The sequence below is a fragment of the Peromyscus maniculatus genome, chromosome 8, assembly GCF_049852395.1.
Source record: "Peromyscus maniculatus bairdii isolate BWxNUB_F1_BW_parent chromosome 8, HU_Pman_BW_mat_3.1, whole genome shotgun sequence".
NCBI classification, from domain to species: domain Eukaryota; kingdom Metazoa; phylum Chordata; class Mammalia; order Rodentia; family Cricetidae; genus Peromyscus; species Peromyscus maniculatus.
This window is the reverse complement of record NC_134859.1, coordinates 70,460,284-70,479,517: the sequence shown is the minus strand read 5'-3', so window position 1 is coordinate 70,479,517 and position 19,234 is coordinate 70,460,284. Positions and strand designations below refer to the sequence as shown.

The following is a 19,234-nucleotide window of genomic DNA, read 5'->3' as shown; positions in this document are numbered from 1 at the left end:
TAAACACTGCACTGAGTCAGCCTGCACACACATGTATGTAAACACTGTACTGAGTCAGCCTGCACACGCGTGTATGTAAACACTGTACTGAGTCAGCCTGCACACACATGCATGTAAACACTGCACTGAGTCAGCCTGCACACACATGTATGTATATAAACACTGTACTGAGTCAGCCTGCACACACACGCATGTACATAAACACTGTACTGAGTCAGCCTGCACACACATGCATGTAAACACTGCACTGAGTCAGCCTGCACACACACGCATGTACATAAACACTGTACTGAGTCAGCCTGCACACGCATGCACACTACACTGCACTGAGTTCAGCCACTCCTGAGCTGTTCCTAACACCACAGCTTCAGTGGGGCTCACGGGAGACAGCGGAGTTATAGCTCAGTGTGCTCTGACCTCAAGCAAAGCCCTGGGGTAAGACAGAATCTTAGCATGCGGTCCACAGAGGCCTGTCCCCTCTTCATTTCCTGCCTGTTAAGGTTCTCAAGTCAGGACCTGGGATGGTACGAGCGAGAGCAGTGTTCCGAGAAGATCAGACAGGGCGAGGGGAGAAAAGGACATAAAAATGCGCCTTACCTTTGGAGATGGGTCCTTTAATGTGAGCGTCATTAAGGACAGAGACTGGGGGCTTCCAAGCTCGGGTGTGTCAGGAACAAAGGCCGACCAGTAGCCATAGAGAACTCTTTTTTCTATCGATTTGACAGTAGAAAGAAAGCAAGCTAATGCCCCTTGGCGAACCTTGGCTTGGTATGACCTTTGATAATGAGAAGAAAGTTTTAATACGTTTTTAAAAATGCAAACGGAAAGGCTATTTATTCCAACCAGTTCAAATGATTTGAGAAATTAAGCATCCTGAGTATCCCTAAGGATATTACCATCTCTTTCAAAGTATGATCAAAACATGTAATTTTGCTACAAGCTATTAATAATAAGGGTGATTAAAAACCAAGCAGAGAATAAACCAAGTAACATCTTGGTTAGGAAACCAGAGTTAGACAAGAAACAGTGCAGAGTATCCATGCATCTATTCAATGGATACCCCCCCCCCCCTCCCCAGTGACCTTACGTGGGCCCCAGCACTTGAGGTGGCCGTACACACACACAGCCCTTGCCTTTGACAGGCTTTTTAGTGCAAATGACAGACGGTTCAGGAAGGAACTGTACCACACTTTCCACGACACCAGGGCAAAGGTAAATAACAGGGTCATGTAACAGAGAGCCTAAGTCAGAATGGAGGTGTTGGAAAAGGTTCCCAGGAAACATGACTTGTGAGCTCACTGTGAAGAGGTCTAGTGGTTAGCAAGATGAGAAGGCCAGAGGGAAGCAAAGAGTCAGAGAAGCAGATCCTGCAAGTAGTCATGCGTCAAAGGATGCAAAGACCCCATGTGAAGGGGACCTTCAAGGTCAACACCACACAGCAGACAGGTTCTTAAGTCACATGCAACTGCAAATACCAGGTAGAACATTATAATAAAATACTACTACCTCATTTTACCCTGCATGCCTCCTTCCGAGTCGGAATAGTCTGACTCACTGCTGCTGACTCTTTTCCAGCTGGAGGAGGCGAAGGGCCAGGAGACCTGCTCTCTTCCTGTAGCTCTGCCCCCATCCACAGGCAAACTCTGGGAGCCCCGGGGGGAGGAGCACCAAGCATTCTCGCCACACGCGTTTACCCTGCCCGTGCTGAGGCCTGGGGCCGCTTCCACTTCACTGCTGGATTCTTCCTCCTCCTCCTCCTCTTTCTCTCCTTGCTGGGTTTTCTTTGGTTTTACTTTGTGTTTTTTCTTTTTGTTCTGATTTTAGAAGCAAAGACATAATCTATACATACACATATATATACACACACATACATACACATATATACATACTTAAATATATTTATACATACACATAAAAATACATATTATGATAGTCATTCCAAAACTACTTTTTAACTGAAATCATTGGTACTTTTTCATTTGAAAGTGACTGGAGATGTTCCTGAAATGCAGTTTGGAGAAGGGGAAAAAAAAAAGGACAGAAGTAAAGTGTGGCAGGATGTGCCAGGCATGATGCACGATGTACAGTACTAAACAACTAGAAACAAGGAATGAGGTTCATGGACACAGCAACCGTGTAGCCTGGGCTTTGCCCAAGTGACTCTGGAATCACTTCTCTGGGCGTCACCTCCCTTAACTGCAAGCTCCAGGCAGAGCTGTAGAAAAACAGGCCTTCTCCAGAGCTCCTGCCAGAGCTCCAAAGCCTGGGGAACATGAGCACAGCACCTGTCACCCCGGGGCAGCAAGTGTCCCTCTAGACAGAAGCATGGGAGGTGGCGGGCGTTGCACACGATGTCTGTTCTAGGCCCTTGGGTTATGCAGTAAAGATACTAGGTAAAGACACTTTCTTTCTGTTCTACTTCTTTCTATCTGGCATCCAAGTATCCTTGGGATCTGTACCTTCCCCTCATCTACTACTTAAAGTGGTCCTGACCTACCCTTTCTAGTTGCAAAACTATGTGGTTTTTCTCAGTCACAAATCTGACCACGTCATTTTTCTATATGACTTTTCCATCACCTACAGGATAAATCCCAGACTGTAGCATCCTGTATAAGACTCCTCCACACACCTGCAATGCGGCTCTGCTGGCGACATGCACCACACACGCTCTTACTCCATGTGTCTATGTGGCTCTGCTTCCCTTCATCCCCATCCTGTTACTCATTCTGGAGTCTCCACTTAGCCATCACATCTCAAGCAAACCTCTTTCTCCTCCATTTGGACTGTGTGCTCTGGATGTGCCCTTGGAGTAATTTCCTTTGGTGAAGGAAATTACAGGCCTGTAATGGTCTATCCATCTTTATCCAAAACTCCTAAGGATAGGCAGAATCTGTGTGTGTGTGTGTGTGTGTGTGTGTGTGTGTGTGTGTGTGTGTGTTCAACATGTATACACCCATGCATGGGTGTATGGAGGCCAGAGTCTACCTTGTGTATCTCTGTTTAACCCTCTCCACCTCATTTTTTGAGACAGGTTCTCTCAGTGAACCTGGAACTCACTGAACAGCCACACTGGGTGGCCAGTGAGTCTCAGGATCCACTTGTCTCCACACTTGCAGTGCTGGGGTTACAGAAGTGTGACAGCAGGTTGGTTTGTCTGTCTGTTTGATACAGGTGGCAGGGACAGGGACTCGATCCTTGTGTTTGTGCAGGTGGTCCTTTACCCACCCAGCCTCTAGTGCCTCCATTCTTCATGTTTCCCCACTGTCTTAGTACAGCACATGTTTAATAAATAAACAGATGAAGGAGTTTCCAACTGAAGTATTCTTTGTCTGCTGTCACATTTCTAGATAGAAATCTTGGCCACACATCTGTATGCTCCAGAGTCCCCAAGGGAACTGAGTGAGAAAAACAGCTGTCTACAAAGGCTGGGAAATGTGACAGTAACATCATGGAGACAGTGACCCGACAGGCAGGTGGGCTTCTGTGGCTCTAGAGAAGAACTGCTACGTTATGGCCCAAAGCCTGCTTCTATAGTTAAGCTTCACTGGAACTGCAGCCCATCTGCTTCCACAGAGAATCCCTGGTTGCTTTTGCATTATGGTACCATGGTAGCCAGCCCTTTACAAAAGAAGTGTATTGATTCTTCTTGGTTTTGAGAGGCTAGGAATGAGCCTTCACAGCATTGGATGTAAAGCAAATGCTTGTTTGTAGTAGTTACACTGCCTAGACCTCTCAGAAGTACAAAACGCTCTACCTGGTATTCTCAGCAATCAGATCAATTTAACATTTCTACATTAACTACACTAACTTGAAAACAAACTCGCAGTGGCCTTTTGAGGCAGCTGAGAAGCAAATCATAGAAAGCACACACAGCAAGCAGACAGAAACGTACCGCAGACGGTCGAGCAGCACTGGGTTCCGGTTGCTGTGGTCTAACAGGCGATCGCCCATCATACTGAGGGAGCGGAGTTGGGTACAGCACCACGGGCATCTCTATGTTTAATCCAGGGAGTCCGTGAAACATGGCTTTCTAACAGTGAGAAGCGAGGAAGAACAAACGCCACATGAATCATAAACAGAATCAAAACGTTTAAAAACTACTACAGAATGAAAGAGACAAAGGAGATACCTAAGGCCAGTGCTCAAAGAAGTGCTTAGTCTCATCTGAGTCCATGCCCCCCTGAATGTTCCTGATCTCATCTGATTTCGCAAGCCAGCAGGGTTGGGCGTGGCAAGTACTGGAATGGATGAGGGAGGAACTTAATCTTGTCTACATACAGCTGGATCTGCAAAGGCCATGCCACATTAGGCTTGGTTTTAGTGCATCTAATTGTTTATCATATCACTTTTATCCCGTTATTTTATTGATCACAAACTGTTTAAACTAATTCATTTTTTAAAATACCAGTCCTTTATTATTTTTATTTTTAGATTTATTTGTGTGCATGAGTATTTTGCTTGCATGTATGTGTGTGTACCATGTATGTACCAAGTTCCTGTGGAGGTCAGAAGAGGGGTCGGATCCCCTGAAACTGGAATTGTGAATGATTATGACTGACCAAGTATGTGCTGGGTCCTCTGTGAAAGGAACAAGTACTCTTAACCACTGAGCTATCTCTCCAGTCCCTAATTTATCGTTTTTATTTATTCATCTATATCCCTATCTGTTTGTCCCTATTTAGGGATTAAGAGAAAATAATTAAAATATTGGTCACAAAGCTAGACTGTCACAGATGACTTTGACCTGAGGTGAACACTGAGCTTCTGACTCTTCCTGGCTGAACTGAGGATCACTGGGTCTCACAGGGGACCTGACTTTCCCGTTGTGTGCAGGCTCAGAAGCTAGTAATGGCAGCCTGCTGCTGCCTCAGTACAAAAAGCTGAACGCGGGTTCAAGAAAATCTGTAATTAAATTATCTACAGATCATATCTCACCACTGATTCCTTTCCTAGAACTCACTCTGTAGACGAGCCTGGCCTTGAACTCACAGAGATCCGCCTGCCTCTGCCTCCCAAGTGCTGGGATTAAAGGCGTGTGCCACCACCGCCCGGCGCCAAAGGAATTCTTAAAACTTTGATCTATTGATTGCGTTTTTTCTCTGCTCTTAATTTTAACTGAGCATGCTTGAATATGAACATTTTATTGTGCTCTTATTATCCATGTATGAACTTCTAATACCTTACAGCTAGCCAGAGAGGTGAGAGGATATAGGACAGCCTCCACACTTGGGGTGTGTGTCCCTCACACTTGGGGTGTGAAACTGTGAAGACATGCCTCACCTTTAGCACAGCGAGGAGCGCTCCCAGGTGCTCAGTCTGTGTCATCCTCATCTTCCCACCGTTAAGAAGTGACTGTACGCCTTTCAGTGCGTTCTGTAACAACTGAGGGCGGGGAGGCAGAGACGCAAGTTAGAAGGCAGAATGAGACCTGGTTCCGCAGGGACCAACTCTGTAGCAGTTAGAAGGGAAGAGAAAAAAGTCTTCTGGATGAGGGAAAACTTCATGAGGCATCCAGAGCAGAGATGGGGATCCAGAGAACAGAGCTGAGGAGCACTCTGGGCAGCCTTCCAGAAGAGCTCTCTTACTGTACACACTTAGGAACCAGCAAGCGTAAGTGATGAGCAAGAAAGGGGGTAAGTGAGACAGTAGAGATGGTACAGAGGGCCTGTGAGACGGCTCAGCAGGTACAGCCACCTGCCGCCAAGCCTGACAACCTGAGTTCAGTTCCCAGGACCCACTCGGTGAGAGGGGAGAACCAACTTCTTCAGCACGACCACACAAGTGCTATGGCATGCCCACATGCTCACATACATATAACATAATGTGCCACTTAAAAAATTTTTAGCTGGGCAGTGGTGGTGCATGTTCTTAATCCCAGGACTTGGGAGGCAGAGGCAGGCAGATCTCTGAGTTCGAGGCCAGCCTGGTCTACAGAGTGAGTTCCAGTACAGCCAGAATCATTTACACAGAGAAACCCTAGCTCAAAAAGAAAAAAAAAATTTTTTTTAAAGAAGTGGAGAGAAGTGAGGAGCTTTGTAATAAACTGTATCTCAGACAGGTACCAAAAATAACTTTTACTACCTTGGATCTATAATTTTTAAAATATATACTTCTGAATTTAAAGCACGTATCACATTTGTCATTAAGAAAAGATTATTGAACAGGTTTTCTTCTGTCTTACCTTAAAATCAGTCGTAATTACTATATTGTTTTTAAATTCAGGAGGAGAAAGAATATGGGCTTTTAAAAGTTGTCAAAACAAAACTTAAAGCAAATCAAATGGTTCCTTATCATTTGAATCCAAAGATGTGGCTTCAGCCCTGACTTATAGACACCATTTACACATACATGTAGCTCTATCTTTCCAGAACAAACTAATACATCAGTCACTCCTCTAGCCTTTGTTCTATGGCTGCAATGTTCGGATGTTAATAGCAGTCCCACCTACCATGCAAAATGTTATATCATCCATATCAGATGATTTTGGAGACTGTAAAATGGTCAAGAAAGCTTGGAAACAGACGTTCTGGTAGGACTCCTCCAGGTATGGCTGTCCTGGCACACTAAAACACATGTAGAGAAATATAAATGGAGATGGAGCTTTTCTGTCTCATCTACCTGTTCCCAAATACCAGGCAGCCGCTTCCCAAATTACCGGAGACTTCTATTAATTATAAATGCTTGGCCATTAGCTCAGCCTTATTACTAACTAGCTCTTACAATGTAACCCATTTCTATTATTCCATGTACTGCCCTGAGGCTCACAGTCTTTACCTCTGTTCTCTGTCTGGCTCATGACTCTTCCGACTCTGCCCATTTCCATCCCCTCCTTAGTTTGGTTTTTTCCACCAAACCTTATCCTGCCTGGTTATTGGCCAAAACAGATTTATTATTAACCAATAAGAGCAACACACATTCACAGTGTATAGAAGGATCATCCCACAGCAGAGAAAACAATTCAAATAGTCTCCTTTGAAACAGTGCTTATCGATAGATAAGTATTAACAACAGCAATGCAGACTGCTAAGTCTGGAACACATCTCTGAATACTACTGTGCTCCAGAAATGGCATCTTGGCGATTAGTTACTGTTGGACTAGCACAGGCCTGAACACATATGAAGGGGAAAGAGAAGTTTCTATAGAAAAATGTCAGAGAAGTGTAGTGGAGGAGGTGTGTAGAGGAAACAATCTTTTTTTTTGGTTCTGCCATTCAGTCACAGGAGGGAAATACTGCAGACAGATCCTGCAGAGTGAGACCATGATAAGTCTGCTTTCCCAGGCACTGGACAACACAGTGCTATCCAGAGACAGGGTCAAGTTTGTGCTGTCCATTTGCTACTGCATACTACAGACCAGCTCCATCTTCTTAAAGAAGAAACTGGACTTAAAAACTTGCACAAGAGTCTAAATTCACATGAATATTCTTTCCAAAAGAATTATGATAAAAACTTACACTAACAGAAAATAAACTGACATATTGCACACCTCTCACTTCTAGTGTGCTCTTCTCCCTTCATTTCTTGATAGGTTTTCTTTAATTAAAAACAAACAATATAAGATAACCTTGTTAAATGGCATGGAGAAGGTTCTTTCTCTTTTTGTTTATTGAGACACAGTCTCACAGCTTTTGCCCAAGCTGTTCTGGAACTTACTATGTAGGATAGCCTGAAGCTAAGGATCTTTTTGCCTCAGCCTCCTGAGTACTGGGATCAAAGGCACGCATCACAGGGCATACCTTAAGTTAGGTTATTTTCTAAGTTGGTTCTGGCTTCAGGCAGACAGAACAATCTACGAAGGGCCCAGGAGAGGTCCTACCTTCTACTGTTGGGAAGCCTGATTGCATCCACATACCTGAGACATAAATTTGCCATACAGTGCACTGCAGCTCTCCGGACTTCAGGATCAGAGTATGTTGAGTCACTTAACTTCATCAAGAGGCCGCTCTTGCCTAGCAAGTCTGGGAGATACTGAAACAAATATCAACAGTGTGGGTATAAGAACAGCTTCTAGGAAGACTGTACTTATTAGGCAATATTTTCTTAACTAAAGGGCAGTTAAATATCAAAAAAAATTAGCTATTAGGTAAATCCATCAATGGCTATCCAAACATATGTCAGGAATCAGTAGTAAGAATCATTAGGTAATTGCTGGGGCTCTTTAGTCTTGGATACATGGATGAAGGATGATGATGATGATAGCAATAGTCAACAGTTATAGAGTGACAAGCACTGTTTCACTTCATCCTCAGAGCGACATCTTACACATGAATAAGTAAGGCTCCAAGGGACTCAGTAAGTAAGGCTATACATGCGATTAGTGGCAGGATGGATGCTTGGAAACAGGTATCTTGACTCTCCGGTCTGTGCTAATAGCCTTTCAAAGGAAAGACATAACAGTTTAAATTACCTGTCACAGTTAGCTTCAGTAATCAACCTGACAAAGCTAGAGGCACCTGGGAAGAGGGGACCTCAGCTGAGGAATTGTCTCCATCAGACTGGAAATATTTGTGGGGCACTTTCTTAATTGCTAACTGATGTAGAAGGTTCCAGCCGACTGTGGGTGGCACCATCTCTAGGCAGTTGGGCCTGCGCTGTATAAAAAAAGATAGCTGAGCAAGCCAGAGGAAGCAAGCTAGTAAGCACCATCTCTGTGGTTTCTGCTACAGTTCCTGCCCCGGCTTCTCTGGATGACAGGCTAGAAGCTGTAAAATGCAATAAACCCTTCCTTCCTCTAGTTGCTTTTGGTTGTGGTGTTTATCACAGCAACGGAACACAACCCAAGACACTACCTTTTGACATTTTGAACCATTGCAGTAAACCAGAGCTGCCAGGGCTTGAAGAATTTCCATGTGTGTCCAAGAGCTACACTGCTGAATAGCTGAGATCGTATAGGTCAACAGGAAATCCAAGTTCTGCTCATCCACAACCACCTAACAAGAAAGGAAAAAATACAGGTGATCTAACATAAGAGAGTACACGTTCATCTTCTTTATACCGAAGCATTAGCTCTATGTTTGATCAAGATGGGGGAGACCTTCTCCTTGCTACAGAGTCTCTATCCCCTTTGATATCTCCAAAGTAGAACCTGGTAGTCCTGGAACTTTTCCTGGAACTAATCAGTAACTGACAACTCTAAATACAGATACAAGATTCAATATACTGAAACATCTTAATTCAATTAAATTGATTTAATCCATAGAAATTGTTCAACGAACACACAGCAAATAAACATATCTGTTAACTATGTATCTGTCACAATGTAAGAGGAATACAACAAGAAGATATGACACATGCCTGTTCCTAAGAGCTTATAATCTTGAGAAAGAATGTTCTAATCAAAAACCAATTTATGGACATTCAAGTTCATATTTAGTGTCGTCAAATGCTAGAAAGCTGGTTATGGGCTGTAGACGCCACAGGTGACATGAAGTTATCCAACTGCCAGTGACAAAGAGATGAAGCACATGACAAAAGTGAAAATTCAGAAGCCACTCCACATCTGTCTGTGACATTCTGAACTTGGAAGCAACCTCATCTTATCTAACATGGACAGCTGCTTACACACCAGCATCTAACACACACGGCGGTTACACACCAGCATCTAACACACACACACACAGCAGTTACACACCAGCATCTAACACACACAGTGGTTGCACACCAGCATCTAACACACACAGTGGTTGCACACCAGCATCTAACACACACAGTGGTTGCACACCAGCATCTAACACACACAGCGGTTGCACACCAGCATCTAACACACACAGGGGTTACACACCAGCATCTAACACACACAGTGGCTGCACACCAGCATCTAACACACACAGCGGTTACACACCAGCATCTAACACACACAGATGGTTACACACCAGCATCTAACACACACAGTGGTTACACACCAGCATCTAACACACACAACAGTTACACACCAGCATCTAACACACACACAGCGGTTTCACACCAGTATCTAACACACACAGTGGTTACACACCAGCATCTAACACACACACATACAGCAGTTACACACCAGCATCTAACACACACAGCGGTTTCACACCAGCATCCGTCCTCTTGCCCGGTAGCAGGGTTCTGGTTTCATTTGAATGCTCTCCTCTCCGGCAGTCTGAAGGATTCTGGTTGACACAATGCCAAACGATAGGCGTACATTCATCTACACAAGGATTTACTCAGTTTTACAGATGGAGAACTGCAGAACAGACCTTGATAGAAATAACTGTGGACTTTTTATCCTGGGGCTCTCTGTTTCCAAGATACTTGTGGGGTTTTATGTAAATCACAAAAATAATAGTCTTAAGAAAAAGGAAAAATATTTGTAGGAAAGAAATAGGGAATCATGTAATTGTGTTCTGGGATATATATCTTGGTCATTCTATTTTCCATGAAAAAAAAATCTAAGATATACTCTTAGTAAGCGTTGCTTTTTTTGGTGGTACTGTTGCTGTGATTGAACCCATGGCCTCATGGGTGCCAGGCCTTGCAAGGCTCCATCACTGAGTTACATTCTCAGCTCAGGGCATTTTGCTTTTCCAAGCTTTTCAAAAGATAGGATAACTGACCTGGGCATGGTAGCAAGCATCTGTAATCTCAACACTTTAAACATGAACAAAAAGATCAGACGGTCAAGGTCTTTCTCAGGCCAACCTGACTGAAGATTCTGTCTCCAAACAAAACAAAAAGATGAGCCTATCATATGTGCATTCACAATCTGAGTCCTAAAGTTGCATACATGATTACCTGTAATCTGTTAAGTAGAAGATGGATCAGCTGAGACACTTTGCTGACAAGGTGATTCTGATTAAGAGGCACCAACTGACAAGCCCGCACAAGAAGAGCACTGACATCCTATTGAAAAAAAAAAAGATAAATGCACTGGTCAGCCAAGTGAACACCCCAAAGCACAGTCAAATAATGGGAAAAGTATAGTGAATGTTCCACGCTCAGTGAGGAAAAATATCTGAGTGAAAGTTGAGGCAGAAAATAAGGGTTAGGGGAATTAGGATATAACAAGAATTAAGAAGTACTAAAAAGAAGGAAAAGAACTTTTACCATACAGTACAATTACATAACAAAAGGGCTTCCAGCATAGAAAAGCACACACACTACGGCTAAAAATACCAAGTGAGCCAGACATTCAATGCTATTGAGCAAATCAGAAACAACCCTTACATGACTCTTATATGAAATCAGAAAAATTACAAAAAAAGAAGAAAAAGGAAAAGGAAAAAGAAGAAGACGCTATTCACAAATTACACCAGCTACTGTTGATTGCTAAACAAAAAGGCTCTGAGCCAGGTTAAAAGGCTAGCTTTTTTGACTCCAAAGGTGAAACAAACATTTCCCTGAACCACAAAGAATTTACAATCTAGCGAGGGAGACAGAAAACACAAATAATGACAATAAATTAAGAACAGAAAGAATTCTGTATAAACTCGGTAGGAAGGACTCCTGAAGATGAATTTTAAGCAGAATCTGGAATGGTTTGAAGAATGAACAGACAAGTAATCAAAAAGCAAATGATGGGAATGGAGTATGGGAAGCCTTGGAGATGTGAAAAGTCCCCAGGTGCTTGAACAGCAGCAAGCTGCACAAGACTGCACCCAGGGTCCAAGAGGAGAAAGGGGAGAGAAAAGTAGGAAGGCACACCTGTTGCTGTTGCACAAAATATCAAAGCATATAAATCAAAGTTCCCTTAACTTCACTCTTTTTGTTTGTTTTTCGAGACAGGGTTTCTCTGTGTAGCTTTGCGCCTTTCCTGGAACTCACTTGGTAGCCCAGACTGGCCTCGAACTCACAGAGATCCGCCTGGCTCTGCCTCCCGAGTGCTGGGATTAATTCTACTCTGCTCCCTTTTCCGTGGTGAGCTCTTCTGGATTTCGCCCCCCCCCCCCTTCATATGTAAATGTACACTTATTTTTAAAATTCTCCTCTCTCCTTGAGCCCCACACTTGTCTCTTACTCTATAGACTGTTTTATTTTATTTATTTACTTAATATTTATTTATTTATTTTTGAGCTGAGGATCGAACCCAGGGCCTTCCAAGCGCTCTACCACTGAGCTAAATCCCCAACCCTAGACTGTTTTATTAAGCAGCTTGCTTCTGCCATTTGCCAATATACATTGAAAATTTCTAATTAGGTTTACACTTTTATGGATTTGTTTGTTTTGTTTTGTTTTGTTTTGTTTTTTAACCAAATAGTAGATTCTGGCAAAGACTAGTCTGGAAAGGGGCTAGACGGGAGGAAGATCAGTGAGAGACCAGGGGAACAGTCTAGGCAAGAATTGTTTTGCCTAAAGCACAGACAATGGGAATAAAAAAGAGAGAGCGAACTGAGATACATGTTTGAGACAGACTCTGAAGAAATTTAATCGGACAGGCTCCAGGATAAAGGGGAGAAGCAGCGTGTGCGCCTTGTGGGTCTTTGGGGCGGGGTGGGGTAGAATGAATTGGGGACCGGAGTGTGGGAGACAGAGTATTCACCTTTGAAAGCTATCAAGCTGGAGGTGTTAGTGGGCCATGGGAGGACTGGCTCAAGGACTCGGGGAATTAGTGATTTACAAGGTCTGGTGTGGATGAGTAAGATGACTCTGGCAGTAGAAGCGAGGCAAACGAGGAGGAGCCAGGACGGAAACAAAACAGAAAAGACGGGCACGAAGGCAAACTTAGGCTCCAATTCTAGCTCTGCCGTTTGCCAAAACCGTGACGCTGGACCTCTGTGAGTTTCAGTGTGTTCATCAATGAAACCAACTAAACATTATCCTCGACATTGCTGCAACCGCTCACCAGGGTTGGCAGCTGAGGGCGTTAGAGCAGAAGCCTTTGGAAGACGCTAGCTTGCACACTTTCCGATGGAGGGCAGAGACTGTGGCACCGGCAGAGGGAGAAACCCAGTCGGGAACTAAGTCATCCGGCGGACCGGTGACACCCGGAGGGGCCGGAGAGGGGAACCGGCCGTAGTCCCGGAAGGGTGCGGCGCGCCGCCTACCTCGGGGGCCACGCCGCCTCCCTCGCCGTAGTTCTCGGAGATGAGCTGGTCCAAGAGCAGGTGGATCTCCATGCGGGACGCGGTGCTGTCATCCGGCTGCAGCGCGCGGAGCCGGGCAGACAAGCGGCGGAACCCATCGTCCCGCCCGGGCGACAGCTCCCGCCGGGCCTCTCGCGGCTGCCCACAAGGAAGCGAGGAGGCGACCTGCACCGCCGCCATTTTTCCTACGTGAGCTGGCTGGGAAACACTTCCGGCGCACCGCTTGGGGCAGGGCCTCGCGGTGTGCTCTAGTTCCGGAAAGCTCTGTTGAGCTATAGGTCTGCAAGCGGTGGTGTTATTGGGGTATCATTCTTTCAGCCTGGTGTCTTGTAAAAGGTGGCAGAAAGAAGGCTTGGAAACTCCGTCATCCACACCTCCTTATCCTCTCACAAAGTTTGCTCCTGGGCAGGGCTGGCATAGCTAGAGTTTCGAGATTCGGGCTGGAGTTGGGAAGCACTCCTGTAGATAGAAATGCTAACTATGGGACATCGTCCACTACATCGTCTGATACATCGTATCAGAATCCTTGATCTCCTTTACCCCCAGGCACAAAAGTACCTCCACCCAGTGAGATAAACTGGTGGTTATAGCAGTGGTTCTCTTTGCTTGACCCCAAGAATCTGAAGCAGTGTTTAAGACATGTCAAAACATTGCACGGAGCTGAAAGGATGTAGAGCCTCGTTTTTTTTTTTTTTTTTTTTTTACCACAGTAGCGGTATGAAGAGACTGTGCGAACAGTCTGGGGTTAGCAACATGGATGACCTGTGGGGTGTTTACCCACCACCCCCACAGTTCCCTAGAGTTTTCTTGAGTGCAATCAGCAGGAAATATTAGATAGAAGGATTTATAGTGGAGAATCTTGCGGAGATAAACAGACAGAAAATAAAGGATAGCCTCGAGAGGGCCTGGAACCTATTCCAACGGGCCCGGACTGTCTCTGGCCCGGGTTTTTTTTATAGAGATGCCAAGGGGTGGAGCAAAAGACCTCCTCCCCCAGCACAGCCAAGTGCAGACCATCTCAGACACCTGCACTCAGGCCTGTGGTCCTGATCATCCTCTATTCGGACCTGCTGGGTAAAGCCACGAGGAACCCGAGAACGGGCTCCCACAATGACCCACATAAAGTATTATTCCAGACTGAATGACCCGGTATTATAGAATATACTGCTGCTCAGCTGTGAGTTTCCAGTCTCAGGGTAGGAGGCTGGTGTGTAGGGGCTGCTACCACGTAACTCAAGCCAATGCAAGAAGTCTTCAAAGGCCTCTCTGGGAACTCTGTATTTTTTTTTTCCCCTTCAGTTGGTGATGACCACAGAATAGGTATGTTCATTTTTTTTTGGTGGACTCACATCCCCCCCCCCCCCCAAGGATAGATGCTATCAGAACTCAACATACTGGCATTAGTAGCTTTTCCACTGTTAGGATTAGATACTTGAGAGGAACGGTTTAAAGGAAGGAGGATTTATTTTGGCTCACTGTTTCAGAGGTTTAGGGTTGTGCTTGGCTGGATCTTCTGTTTTGCTCTGTATGTAACAAAGCAGAATTTATCATGACAACAGGTGTGTTTGGTTGAGGCTGTCCACCTAAAGCAACCAGGAAGTGGCAAGAAACAAGGTGGGCCCAGGGCAAAATGCCCCAGTGACCTACCTCCTCCAGTAATGCCCCTGCTTCCTAAACAGTGCCCTCAACTATGGACCAGTTGCCCTCAACGTATGAGTCTGTGGGAGACATGTCATATTCAAACCATAACAACCTCCAACCAAATAATTCAAGTAGCATGGAGACTCTTACAATGATGATTTATTAAAAGAAACACGTCCTGGTCCCTCCCCACTGTGCTCCTTGTAATCTTCATCCATGGCCTCCATTTTCAACTGCTTTCTTGGGCACGGAGCTCCAGACAGGCATATTTTTCCCGGGTAGAAGCTATAGAAAGAGAGGAGCAATTATGAGAGAAGATGGCCCTTGAGACCATTCTTAGTTGGAGAAATAGATATAAAAATTATACTTAAGACCTGCTGTTTGGGGGTACCTGGCTACCCAGAATGCAATGAGAAACAGTAGTTCTTGATTCTGGAAATCTAAAGCAGTGTCAAGAAGCCAGCAAGCACTACAGGTGGGCGGGACAAATACAGTGTCCTGAACATGAACAGTTTGGGTTTGTTTTAATTTATTAGTGTTTGTGTGCATGTTTATGTTTGTGTATGTGCAGTTATGTGCTTGTTATGGCATACGTGTGAGAGGAAAGAGGACAGATTTGGGGAGCCAGTTCTCTCCTTCCACCATGTGGATTCTAGGGATCAACTCAGATCGACAGTCTTGGCAGCAGGAGCCTCTACCCATTGATCAGTCTGTTGGCCCAAACAGTTTGGTGTTTAGAGTACATTCTAAATCTGCTAATGCAATTTAACCATATTAATACAACTTAATCACAGTAGTGCTCTATTATCCTTTTTTCAGTTAATGGGTACTGAAAGTTAAAAAGGGAAATTTATACAATAATATGAATCCCATCAAATTTTAAATAGAGAAAGCATGTGCTTAGGTCAATATGGCAATGTGAATCAAGGGCCTCATGTGAGAATATTCTTTGATCATTGATTATGTCAGGTTGTATCCCAAAGGAATTAATAAGGGCGTGCACATTTTAATAGTCATTATGGTCATGTTAATATTATAAGACAAAAATCTTAAATGTACATCTACAGAGATTGCTGGTAAAAGAGTCTATACAAAGGACTACAGAGAAGGCAAAGATGGGCTGGGACTGAGGATAAGTACTGATATTAAAATTGTTGATTCATTATTTTTAAATTAAATAGTTAAGGAATCAAAAGGCTACAAGATTCTTGTTTTTAAACATATTTTTTATATTTGTGCATAGTTAAAAATAATGGGTGATTTTTTTATCTTCTTGCTCAAATATTGCCTGATTTTTTCCTCCTGGGTAGCTTGGGCTGGGAAATTATTCTAAAGGTTTGGAAAACAACCATCCTGTGGTAGGTGCATCTTCTTCATAGAGAAAAAAAAGGGGGAGAAGCTATAGGGAGACACATAGGATCCTATCCTACCAATTTCTGGAAAGTCTCATGGGGGTCAAATGTATAACCTGCCCGGTCTAGGCAAGATTTCAGGTAACAGTAAGGGCCAGATGTTTTTACCTGTTCTTAATTTGTAGCACAGATGCTACTGCATCCGCTGCTGATACATTTCTCCCCTGGCCCACAGTCCCAGTCACCTCTGCAGAGCTCAGCGCAGGTGCCTAAGTCAGAAAAAAATCATTTGAAAGCCAGGCAGGTGGGATAAACCTGTAATTCCAGCACTCGTAGGCCGAGGCAGGCCGATCATCAGCTAAAGGCCAACCTGAACTACATGATGAATTTACCCTCTCACAGACAGACAAAGAGACAAATTTCACTAGTTTCTTTTAGCTCAATACATAGTCTAATTTGTAAACTGTTACTGTTTATTTCTGCTAAAAACAAGGCACACACATAATCTTATTAAAGCAAGCCTACTTTAGAGGTATGGACAGAGGGACTGTATTTGTGGAAAAGAAGGCTGAACATTGCTTATATGAAATCTTTTCCCCACAGCACAGGACATGGAGAAGAGAAGGGGAGATTCTGACCTGCTGGTTGCCTTGCAGCCACTCTGTGAGGTTAGTCTCCCTGGCTCTGTTTTGTAACACGACCACCAAGTGTTTCCAGTGCTATTGTTGCTCTAGGATGAGAAAGTTGAAGACTCCCTATCCCTATTCACATTAGTTTGGTCAATCATTAAGTGTTTATGTGCTGAGCTTTTGCTATATATAAAGCACTCAAAAAGTATAAGGCTCCCTGAGCTTTCCAATGCAAGTAAGACTTATATTTAAGGTCCTGCAAACAAAGCAGTGTTTCACAAGTGTCCTGCAAGGTAGATCCAGAGGGCTCCAAAAGCTCAGAGGAGATAGACATTTCTTCTTCATCATAACAAGTAAGCCTTGAAGTGCAGGAATATTCTCAAGTAAGAGTAGTAGAGGAAAGCAGATAGAGTGCTATGAGGAAAGATGCAAAACTTCACCAGGCAGAAATGTAATAGGGCAGGGCTTCTGAGAGGCTGGTGTGTTTCCTAGGACACAGGACCTACAGACACACTCCCACAACTCTAGACTGACTCTTCAAGTCTTGTCCCTTAGACATAGCATTTGCCTCTCTGTGTCCCCTGGAATATGGGGAGCCAGGAGGAATGGCGAGGAGAGGGCTGAGCAAGTTTGGGAGCCTCTGGAAGTAAAGCAGGAGAAGCAGACCCTGCCGAGGGCAGGCGGGTGGCCAGGACCTGTGGATTTGGGATTCCACTTGACAGGCTGAGAGAATGAGGTGACTGCTGTCACTTGGGAAGATTATCTGCTGTGAAAGCATAGGCAGAGAAGATTCAACTAGACCACATTGAAGAAGGAAGCGAGGGACAGGGAGAGCTCTGGGGGAAGCTATTGCAATGGCAGGGTCGTGGAGTAATCAGGGCTGGACACAGTGAGGCCACGGGAGGGCCAAGGACGGGAGAGATGCAGTGTTTCAAAACCAGGAAGTTGATGGAGTGGGGAAGAGAGTGAAGGAGAGAGGCCTAAGCTGGATCTGAAGACGGTTCACAGCAAGAGCAGGCTGCAGGATCAGTGGAGACACAGACATTACTACTGAGAAGAGTCAGGAGTCTCCTCCAGAGGACCCAAGAGGAATGCATCAGGGGTTTAATGGGTCAGGACTTGAGGAGGTGTCACCAAAGGGTTAAGGAAGAATGGTCAGAGAATTAAGAATACTCCTCGCTTGTATCCAGCATAGAAGGAAGAGGCAGGAAGATTGCCATGGGTTTGAGGTCAGCCTGGGCTACATAGTAAGTTCCTGGCCAGCTTTGGCTGTAGTCTGAGATTGTCTCAAAACAGACAAACAAACAAACAAACAAACAACAACAAAAACCCTATGGCAACAAAACCCTTTTTGAGAATATTGTTGGTAAAGAAGATTGAGACTGACCCGTGTTTAACATCGAGAGAGATTTTCAATAGACAGTTCGAGGAAGGAGCTGGTAGAGAGGGAGATGCGGAGAGATGGAGATGGCTGCGGAGCAAGCAGGAGCGGGGAGTCCAGGTAGGTGACGAGGCAAATGGAGAGAGAAGGAAAAGGCAGAAGAGGGATTCTGTTCTAGGGAGCTAAGAGGTGACCATCAAGGAGGATCCTAAAGAATCTTTTCTCCCTTTCCACCTCACTTCCTGCGCGCATGCGCACTGGTTCTGGAAGGCCTAACTTCTGATACCTTCATTCAAGGCAGAACAATGCTACTTTTTGCCCGTATTTACCTAAAAGTTGCAGTGGTCTCACTGCAGCCTGAAGCTCCTGTACCTCCAGGCTGAGGGTGACGAGGGACACCAAGAGGAGGAAGGCTCCCAGCTTCATGCTGCTAGTGGAGGATTTTAACCAACACACAGCAGAGCTGAGAGCTGCTAGAATTTAAACCTTCCCACCCACTGAGCTAGAATGCAAAGTCAGGGGCGGGTCTGCACACCGTGGAAGCCAAAGCCCCGCCCGGAAACTAGCATTGCTAGAAATACACACACCATGTGCGTCCTGGGTAGTGCCATGTTACCCAAGCCAGGCTCTGTGCCAACAACACCCTCCTCTGCCCCACAAATAGGACTCCTGAAGCTGGAAAGCTGGGGTGGCTGAGGGGCTCTCGTTCATTTTCAAAGAAGTATTAGAGGCCGACTCTGGGCCAGGACCGTGCTGGGATAAGCAATGTGTCCTCGGGGAATTACAGTCGGGGATCTGGGTGTGGGTAGGAAGGACCACATCTGCTTTTCCACTCCCCTCCTCCTTGCGCTGTGATAATTGTTCTTGTAACTGAGGACAGGGGGAGGCAGCGGGAACGCTATGGGGTGCAGCCACCTGTTGATGAGACAGTAAGCCACTGTGGTTTTCCTCCGCTTGGATGTGATTATCTCTGCTGCTTGGAACCTGCGTTTCCGGGAACCCTAGCTGGTAATATCCATGTTAAACTCTCCCAGAATGCCTCTCAGGCTGCACCACTGCTGTGGGACTTGGAATGGGGTAATAGTGACAATCTGCCTAGGTGTGAACTTTCATTTCCTCCTTCTTGTAGACATGCCTACCAATCTAATTTGGGTGTCAGGGGATATACCCTCTTTTTTCCCTAGT

At 44.9% G+C, this 19,234-nt stretch overlaps 2 protein-coding genes across 3 annotated transcripts in view; both read right to left on the bottom strand.

Moving 5' to 3' along the window:
• Window positions 1-13,251, bottom strand: part of Heatr6 (HEAT repeat containing 6) — a 31,896-nt gene extending 18,645 nt beyond the window's left edge. Inside the window, exons 1-9 of one of the 2 annotated variants that reach the window (XM_076543042.1) lie at window positions 13,008-13,251; window positions 10,759-10,866; window positions 8,790-8,930; window positions 7,853-7,968; window positions 6,449-6,563; window positions 5,281-5,382; window positions 3,893-4,030; window positions 1,507-1,814; window positions 598-775 (exon numbers count right to left, since the gene is read on the bottom strand). In XM_076543042.1, the coding sequence (XP_076399157.1) occupies window positions 598-775; window positions 1,507-1,814; window positions 3,893-4,030; window positions 5,281-5,382; window positions 6,449-6,563; window positions 7,853-7,968; window positions 8,790-8,930; window positions 10,759-10,866; window positions 13,008-13,226 (1,425 nt within the window). In that variant the 5' untranslated portion in view covers window positions 13,227-13,251. The remainder of the gene's footprint in view (window positions 1-597; window positions 776-1,506; window positions 1,815-3,892; window positions 4,031-5,280; window positions 5,383-6,448; window positions 6,564-7,852; window positions 7,969-8,789; window positions 8,931-10,758; window positions 10,867-13,007) is intronic. The other variant, XM_006983153.4, reaches the window with a different exon arrangement.
• A 1,577-nt stretch (window positions 13,252-14,828) lies between these two features.
• On the bottom strand, window positions 14,829-18,537 carry LOC102910362 (protein Wfdc21). Its single transcript, XM_006983154.2, has 3 exons — window positions 18,379-18,537; window positions 16,208-16,308; window positions 14,829-14,972 (listed from the first exon to the last, which is right to left on the bottom strand). Exons 1-2 carry the CDS (start codon window positions 18,473-18,475, stop codon window positions 16,214-16,216), a joined length of 192 nt encoding a protein of 63 aa, XP_006983216.1. The 5' UTR covers window positions 18,476-18,537; the 3' UTR covers window positions 14,829-14,972; window positions 16,208-16,213.
• Between the last annotated feature and the right edge of the window lie 697 nt (window positions 18,538-19,234).